The following is a 9,206-nucleotide window of genomic DNA, read 5'->3' on the forward strand; positions in this document are numbered from 1 at the left end:
CCTAGGGAAGTGATCCTTAAATGTATATTCCCATCCCTACCTAGCACGAGGCCTTTTGGGAGCTCACTGGCTTCGGGTTCCATAGGAACTCCGAAGTTAAGCGAGTAGTGCGCGAGAGCATTCCCAGGATGGGTGACCCATCGGGAAGTTCTCGTGTGAGTTCCCAGAAACAAAACCGTGAGGGCGTGGTCGGGGCCCAAAGCGAACAATATCGTGCTACGATAGTGGAGCGGGCCCGGGAAGTGGTGCGCCCCGGGCTGGGATGTGACAGTTTACGTAAGGCCACAACCACATATAATATATTATAATGGAAAAATTAGGTTCCCATCCCTATTTTTCCTCCTCTATTGATTAAAACCTTATTCCTTTTCAATTTTTGATCAAGGTCCTTAGATTTAATAAAAAAAAAACGTCATTAATTATTCTAATAATAAAATAGTGTTTATTTCTATATAATTAAATATATTCATTTAGTGTTGGAAACTTTACATTTGGTATATTCATATTTAAGGCTAAATTTTTTTATCATATATATATTTTTTGGTTTGTACCCATTTTTAATTTGCAACCCTTTTTTTAATTTGTACCCATATATTAATCTACCAATTATATAAATCAGTCATTCAATTATAAAAATCTACCAATTATATTCCTAATATTAGATTTAAAGCTATTGTATTCAATTTTTCGTCAATTTAAGTCATGTTACTTGAATGTGATACATATTGGAGGGTAGATTGATAATTTTTCATAAAGAAATAGTGTACTGAGTTAACTTTGGAGAGTAAATTAGACGTTAGATTTGCAATCTATATGAAATGTTAAGGGCTTAGGCGAGAAAATGATGGTATTACACTCTAAAGTGTGTCAAGTAACTTAAGTTGACAAAAAATTAGATAAAATAATTTTGAAAATAATAGTATAAACGAAATTAATAATTTTTATTGAATTTAAGAACTTATTTGACTAAATTGTCACATCATGCAAATAGGAATGTTAAAATTCCAAATTCATACCGCCTACGTTCCTCAGTGCGTGTTCTTTATAAGAATCCAGAGGCACCGTTTAGATTCTCAGAGAGAGAGGAGAGGGAGACCCACCAGAAGCACTAGATGTAAAGCATTCAGCAACTTTGATCCTTCCTCGTCACTAACCTCCCTCCACGTGCGTCCTCTCGTACATTCACAGGTTCGCTTCTTTAAAAACCAACCCAGCTTATCATTTTTCTTTGTTTTCCTCTCCATTTAGTATAATAGAAAATTAGATTTTAATCTCTAAATAAGATGAAGTTTAGAAAAATGTCTTATACAAGATTAAAAATTGATTTTAGTCCCTATACTCTATTAAATGTCAACATATGTATTCAATGTTTCTTTTTTTTATTTATAATTTTATGGTGTTCATGAATTAAATTTTATGAAAATATTATAAATTTTAATTCTCATTATTGTGAGTGTTTATATAAGAAAATATTTTCGTAGAGATTTTTCGATACACTTATGTTTTTGCATATTTTCTTATATGCCACTAATGCATTACAATATATTTAGGTACGAACATTTCGGTACATTGGGTTAGTATAATATGTTTAGGTACACTAGTGTAGTATAATATATTTAGGTATCGACATTTCGGTACACTAGTTTAGTATCATATAATTAGGTACGAAATTTTCGGTACACTTATATTTTTGCATATTTTCTTATGTGTCACTAATTTACTACAATATATTTTGGTACGGATATTTCGGTACACTAAATTAGTAAAATATATTATGATACAGACGTTTAGGTATACTAATTAGAGGAAGTTAAATAAAATTAATGAATTAAAATATGTATAATAATAAATTTAAAATTTAATATAATGACATTAAATAAGATATCTATTAAATATTAAACAAAAATATAATATAAATTTGAATTAAGTACACATTAAGGGACTAAAATCAATATCCAATCTCACACCAACTTTTTATTAAATTTTAATCGTCTTGAAGGATTAAAGTTCAAAAACCTCTTAATATAATCTCAAAATTTTTGTTTGCACCTGCGGCGTTTCAATGGCGATTGGGCTGTTGGGTTTCAATCTTTTGCTTCTTGTCTGAATTGGGTTCCCATTGTTCTTATAGGCCTTTAATATGCAGGTCTTGTCGATTAAACTCTCCCTGTACGTAGAAGAAGCCAGAGTATTTCATATTCTTTGAGTTGGGTTTGTTAAATTTTCAAAAAGTTTCTGAATTTATTTCTGCCATTGATGGATGTCTCACTGGAGATTGCGAATGTAGCATTTTTCATAGTGTTATTAACGTGGGTTTTGCTTGATATTATGAGAGGAAGAAGAAATGGTAGCCAAACAGGTTTGAGATATAGAGCAGAAGACAGAGGGTGCAAATTTCCTGATTTGGTCACCTTTTCAGCAAATGCTTTAATCTCAAGCTTTTACCTTGGTTTTGGGATTTATGAGTATTGGGGTGGTAGAATTGTAAGCTGTAAATCCATCTTCTCAGGCATGACTTGGGTTTTGGCCACAGTAGTTACAGTTTACTCAATGATTTACAGAGCTCACAGTGAGCCAAAAAGGTGGCCTTGGGTCCTCAGTTTCTGGTGGATCTTTTCCTGCATTTTTTACTCACTTTCTGTGTGCTTTTACCTCATTGCTCACTTCAAATTCGACAATTTTCCAGAGATTTTCCCAAAGGCTAGTTTATTCGATTTCGCTTCGTTTCCTTTGTCAATACTGCTTTGTTTCAATGCTTTTAGTTACGTCCAGAAAAACAATGACCTTAAACACCCATTACTTGAGAAGGAAGATGAAATTCCCTCCCAAGAGAGTGACACTTACACCAATGCTGGAATTTGGAGTAAGGTTACATTTCAATGGCTGAACCCGCTTTTCAAACGGGGTCGAACCCAAAAGCTGGAATTGCCTCATATACCATCTATTCCTCCCTCAGAAAGAGCAGAATGCGCTTCCTCTTTGCTCGACGAATCACTGAGGAAACAGAACATGGAAGACTCTTCGTTGCCAAAATCCATAATGCTGGCTGTGCGAAGATCATTAGCTGTAAATGCTGTTTTTGCAGGTAAAATCGTTGTTCTTGGATCACTTATCTTTTTAGTTTTTGTTTTATTCAGTCCTGCAGGTTTTTATGTGTTTTTTTTAATTTATTTTTGTAGGAGTCAATACGGCTGCATCATATATAGGTCCTTTTCTGATTACAAATTTTGTAAATTATTTACTCGAAAAACAAGAAAATTCAGGCAACCGCCATGGACTGATTCTTGCGTTAGTATTTTTCGTTGCTAAGACATTGGAATCATTGAGCCAAAGACAGTGGTATTTTGGTGCTCGCTTAATTGGTGTACGAGTAAGAGCAGCTCTCACTGTGTTGATTTACAAGAAATCTATTTCCATCAAGTATTCGGGTCCAAGCAATGGTAAAATTATTAATTTGATCAATGTGGATGTTGAAAGAATTGGAGACTTCTGCTGGTACGTTCATGGCATTTGGTTGCTCCCGCTCCAGGTATTTTTGGCCTTGGCTATCCTTTACAGGAATCTTGGTGCAGCCCCCTCTGCTGCTGCTCTTCTTTCCACTGTTTTGATCATGGTATGCAACACACCGTTGGCCAATACGCAAAAAAGGCTTCACTCCAAGATCATGGAAGCGAAGGATTCGAGAATCAAAATAACATCGGAGATTCTGAAGAGCATGAGAGTTTTAAAGCTGCATTCATGGGAGTCCACATTCTTGAACAAGCTGCTTCAGCTCAGGGAAACAGAGAGGCATTGGCTGAAGAGATACCTTAATACAAGCTCGGTGGTTGCCTTTCTCTTCTGGGCTTCACCAACTCTAGTTTCAGTTACCACTTTTGGTGTTTGCATTATACTAAACACACCTTTGACAGTAGGTACTGTATTGTCCGCTTTAGCTACCTTCAGAGTTCTACAAGAGCCTATCTACAACCTGCCAGAGCTCATTTCCATGATTACACAGACAAAGGTATCGATTGATCGTATCCAAGAATTCATCAAAGAAGATCAAATAAAGCCGATTCCTTGCCATCATTCAACAATATCCAATGTCATGATTGTTATCGAGACAGGAGAGTATGAGTGGAAAACAAGCAATCAAAACTTAAAGAAACCTACAATCAGAATTACAGAGAAAATAAAAATACCGCGGGGATACAAGGTTGTGGTTTGTGGCTCAGTTGGCTCTGGCAAGTCAAGCCTACTATTGAGTATACTTGGTGAGATTCCCCAAATTTCTGGGCCAGGAGCAAAAGTTTATGGCACAAGAGCTTATGTTCCACAAAGTGCTTGGATTCAGACTGGAACGATAAGGGAGAATGTATTGTTTGGCAGGAAAATGAAAAGGGGCTTCTATGAGGATGTTTTGGAAATTTGTGCTTTGGACCAGGATGTCAAGATGTGGGCAGATGGAGATTTGACGGTAGTGGGAGAAAGAGGGATGAACCTAAGCGGAGGAGAAAAGCAAAGAATTCAACTCGCACGAGCTGTGTATAGCGATTCAGATGTTTATATTTTGGACGATCCTTTCAGTGCTGTTGATGCACATACCGGAACACACTTGTTTAAGGCAAGCCAAATTCTCATCATTTTATATTTTCTTTAGTTTTTTATGATATTGTTATTTTATGTTTTATGTAGCGACATGGTTTTAATCAGACGTAATGTTTTGCAGAAATGTCTCTTGAAACACTTGTCCCAGAAGACTGTTATCTATGCTACCCACCAATTAGAATTTTTAGAGGCAGCAGACCTTGTCTTGGTAAGTTTTTGACATTTTCGTTTTTATATTCAGATGATAACATGTTTTATCGAGTCTCTTATCTCTCCGGTTCAATTCAATTGCTGATAGGTTATTAAGGATGGTCAAATTTCTCAGTCTGGAAAATATGAAGATTTGATTGTGGATCCCAACAGTGAACTTGTTAGACAAATGTCTGCACATAAAAAATCATTTGAACAAGTTAACACTTGCCAACAAGATGATTCCCGTAACAGAAGATCTCATCAAGATAATCCCATAGAGGTTTTAGAAGAAAAAGAGCCTTTCAACAACGGCAAGCTTTCAGAAAAAAGTCATGAAGAAGAAGCGGTAACTGGTCGAGTAAAATGGAATGTTTACTCAACCTTTATCACTTCTGCTTATAGGGGTGCTCTTGTCCCGGTCATCCTACTCTGTCAAGTCCTCTTCCAGGGACTACAAATGGGAAGCAATTACTGGATTGCATGGGCAGCGGAGAAAGAATCCAGGGTCAGCAAACGGCGGTTGATTTGGGTATTTGCTCTGTTGTCTGGTGGGAGTTCCATCTTCATATTGGGAAGGGCAGTTTTTCTGGCAACTATTGCTATTCAGACCTCTCAGCGTCTCTTCCTTGGAATGATTACTTCAGTTTTCCGAGCACCAATTTCATTTTTCGACTCCACACCTTCTAGTCGAATCCTCAATAGGGTCAGTTTAAATTCATCTTCCGTTTGCCTGTTTAATAAATTCCATTGAAGTATAAATCAAGTTCGACCACTTAATTCTTATTCCCCTGTTAATGTTTGCAGTCTTCTACGGATCAAAGCACAGTAGACATGGATATTCCGTATAGATTAGCTGGATTGGTATTTGCCCTCATCCAGCTAATAAGCATCATCATTCTTATGTCTCAAGTGGCCTGGCAAGTCTTCATTCTTTTCCTTCTTGTTCTTGCACTCTCCGGCTGGTATCAAGTAAGTAATACCCCATTTTGAATTTCGTTTTAGTTTTTAAACTTTCGATTTTATTTAGAACCTACAAGGGTATCTGCACCGTATTGCACAATGTGGAAGTTGACGGTTCTTCCAGCTCATATTCAAGTACTTGGTACGGGTATTTTATTTTATTTTACATGTTTTGCAGGCTTATTACATTACCACAGCTACAGAACTAGCCAGGATGGTTGGAATTCGAAAAGCTCCAATTCTTCATCACTTTTCAGAATCGATAACAGGGGCAGGAACAATTCGGTGTTTCTGTCAAGAAGGTCGCTTCCTGATGAAAGTAATGGCCTTGATTGATGATTATTCTCGCGTAGCCTTTCACAATTATGGCACAATGGAGTGGCTATCTGTTCGGACGAACTTTCTGTTTAACCTTGTCTACTTCCTACTTCTTGTCATCTTGGTGAGCTTGCCTAGGTCTGCCATTGACCCCAGTAAGCACCTCCAATCCCTGATTTCTGTTGAGCATTAGTTTAACTGTCAGTATGTCTTGGAATGCGTTATCAGGCATTGAAATTCCAACTCTTAACTAATGGAGTACTTGCTCTGGTCTTAGGTTTGGCGGGATTGGCAGCTACATATGGTTTGAACCTAAATGTCCTTCAGGCTTGGGTAATATGGAATATGTGCAATGTAGAAAACAAAATGATTTCTGTCGAGCGGATTCTTCAATTCACAAATATACCAAGTGAGGCACCGCTTGTGATTGAAGATTGTAGACCAGCGCCTGAATGGCCTATGGCCGGAAGAATTGAACTTGAAAACCTTCATGTGCAATATAATCCAGCTCTCCCAACCATTCTCAAGGGGATCACTTGCACCTTCCCTGGAATGAAAAAAATAGGAATTGTGGGCAGGACTGGGAGTGGAAAATCCACTCTGATCCAAGCTCTCTTCAGAGTAGTAGAACCCTCGGGAGGGCGAATTCTTATTGATGGTGTCGATATATCTAAAATAGGTCTGCAGGACTTGAGGTCAAGGTTGAGCATAATTCCACAAGACCCGACATTATTTCAGGGAACCGTGAGGACCAATCTGGATCCTTTGAAACAGCATTCTGATCAAGAGATATGGGAGGTAAGGATCAAAACTTTTTATTTTAGATAGATTATATGGTGGTATTGTTACTTATGCGACTCAATAACTCAGGTTATCAATCAATGTGGACTGATAGAGATTGTTAGGCAGGACCAAAGGATTCTTGATGCACCTGGTATGAAGATATTGTAATCAACTCAATCATATAATGAAAGTTGATAAATTGTTTTGCTGTCTCATTCACCGAGTTGCATAATTTATTTGAAAATCTGGATTATATTACAGTTGCTGAAGACGGAGAAAACTGGAGTGTTGGACAGAGGCAGCTTGTTTGCCTCGCTCGAGTGCTCTTGAAGAAAAAGAAAATTCTTGTGTTGGATGAGGCTACAGCTTCTATTGATACAGCAACAGATATTGTAATCCAGGAGACAATAAGGAAAGAAACGAGTGGATGCACCGTGATCACTGTGGCTCACCGGATTCCTACTGTTATTGACAACGACTTGGTTCTAGTTCTTGACGAAGGTAGTGTAAGAATTCTTAAAATAGGGCGTTTTCTTACAGTAAATTTAATAAATATAAAACAACATGGACTTTTACCACCAGCGAGAATACTTTTGATTGCTAGTATAACCTGGTCCCTAGGTTTTTCCCAAAAGTGATAGAACATTTCACTTTTGCGGATTATTGGAAAACGTATTATTGCTTAGGTGACATGCCCTGAAATGATTTTTTTAACTTGTTTGAATCATACAGGCAAGGTTTTGGAGTACGATTCTCCAGCTCGGTTACTTGAGGATCGTTCTTCGGCATTCTCCAAGTTGGTGGCAGAATTCTTGAGGAGATCTTCCATGAGCGGCTGCTACAGAGATTCATGATTTTAACGATTTGGTAGAGATATGCAGGAACCTTAATCATTCCAAATTTCCGAAATGGTTGGCAACATACTCCTGCACAGGCCTATGCCTTCCCATGCTAATCCACGCAAGGGCATGTGCAAAGCTATATCAGAAAAAAAAAGGCTTCCCTCGGCTGAGTACAGAAAATATGGATGCCAGTTGACGCTCGGGAAGTAGAGGCGCATCTTTGTAACTCCCAAATGATGCAGTTGGTTCGCGTTATTATTCTTACTACCCAAATGTTGACGTGAACGGATGAAGGATGATATTCTGCAACTGAAAGGTGCAGTACCGATGGAAGTTGAAACGCCGGAAGAACCTGCAGCTGGAATGGCACTCTTTCGTGCATGCGCAACTGATGTCGCAATGTCTCGCACGGTGCAAATCTGTTCGTATCCCTGCCTGTGTCGACTTCAGAAGCCAGGCAACAACCTCGGAAACATGTCTAACGACTCGTGCTGGGGTCGCTCACGGCACCATTACCAGTAGAACTTGACAGCCATTCGATGGAAGCTCATACCGTGAAGATTGAAGTCCCAAAATGCTGGGACTGCAAAACAAAGTCCTAAATTATTTTAGTCCTAAATATGTTATTTAGCTTTTGTAAAAATCCCAAATTCCTTCTTTCATTTGTCCACGGAATCATCGGCTAATTAGTTTATACAAAGATCGGCTAATTAGTTTGTGTAGAAAATTACATGTGTAACGTGAATAAGTGAAAAACTCCAAATACAAAGGTTGCTAGCATTTCTCCAACATACAAACTTTTGAGTGTAGGTTAAATTATTATTATTATACAATAATTTAGATGTCCTTAATTGACTGCAACATAATGAAAGAGAAATTAATGTAAATAGACTAGAAATATTTGATTGAATAAGCATTTTTTTTATTGCTACAGTTCAAATTATTTGAGTTTAACGGTCAACATATTATTTGAAATTTTAAATGTGCAATATTGTTTTAAGCCTTCTTGCTTGACACGCCCCGATCCCAATGTTCTCAGGATTTCGGAATGGTCACGTGCTGGTTGACACCTGAGGGGTGACGAAAGCCATTTAATTAATGTAAATGCTAAGAACATGTGAAACATGCATATAAATTGGGACTAATCATGCAATAGGGACGAATAACACAATACTAAAGTTCAGCTACTAACAATTTAATATCAAGATAATGCATGACATGTTCAGAGCATACATCTAATACAGAGTACGAGCGGAAATTTAAGATAGAAAAGTGCTATTACAGTAGATGCTGAAGCAGAGAGAATATAGCAAGATATCACTGGTAGGGGAATGCCTCGTAGCTCAGATTGAAATCCTCGTTCCTAGGTCTTGAAAGGGGTGCAAAACAAACATGAGTGGACCAAGTTGATATATATATATATATATATATATATATAAACAATTATCACATACTAACCCCCAGTTTTTATGAAAACACATATATCATGATAAAATAGGTTTTTCGAAACTTAGCATGCCG

General features: G+C 37.5%; 1 protein-coding gene across 2 annotated transcripts; it reads left to right on the forward strand.

Annotated features, from left to right (window-relative positions):
* Positions 1 to 1,034: 1,034 nt before the first annotated feature.
* LOC103949880 (putative ABC transporter C family member 15) lies at positions 1,035 to 8,536 on the forward strand. Of its 2 annotated transcripts, none has more exons than XM_009361013.3 (11): positions 1,035 to 1,188; positions 2,147 to 3,085; positions 3,180 to 4,606; positions 4,712 to 4,798; positions 4,889 to 5,485; positions 5,587 to 5,751; positions 5,921 to 6,215; positions 6,338 to 6,858; positions 6,931 to 6,994; positions 7,105 to 7,344; positions 7,576 to 8,536. In XM_009361013.3, the coding sequence occupies exons 2-11, from the start codon at positions 2,257 to 2,259 to the stop codon at positions 7,695 to 7,697; spliced, it is 4,347 nt and encodes a 1,448-aa protein (XP_009359288.2). In that variant the 5' UTR covers positions 1,035 to 1,188; positions 2,147 to 2,256; the 3' UTR covers positions 7,698 to 8,536. The 2 variants fall into 2 exon arrangements, with proteins under 2 accessions (XP_009359288.2, XP_048440710.1); XM_048584753.1 differs by having other exon boundaries at positions 1,059 to 1,188; positions 2,132 to 3,085.
* Positions 8,537 to 9,206: the final 670 nt, after the last annotated feature.

This window comes from the organism of the source record quoted next, unplaced genomic scaffold (genome assembly GCF_019419815.1).
Source record: "Pyrus x bretschneideri cultivar Hongxiangsu unplaced genomic scaffold, Pyrus_bretschneideri_v1 Contig22, whole genome shotgun sequence".
Taxonomy (NCBI): Eukaryota; Viridiplantae; Streptophyta; class Magnoliopsida; order Rosales; family Rosaceae; genus Pyrus; species Pyrus x bretschneideri.

Bases quoted from the DNA above. Each gene is read 5' to 3' on its own strand.
- LOC103949880 (XM_009361013.3), top strand. From the start codon at position 2,257: ATGGATGTCTCACTGGAGATTGCGAATGTAGCATTTTTCATAGTGTTA. The intron at 5,486-5,586 runs GTCAGTTTAAAT...TAATGTTTGCAG, and splicing joins CTAGTCGAATCCTCAATAGG to TCTTCTACGGATCAAAGCAC. The intron at 6,859-6,930 runs GTAAGGATCAAA...TCAATAACTCAG, and splicing joins CTGATCAAGAGATATGGGAG to GTTATCAATCAATGTGGACT.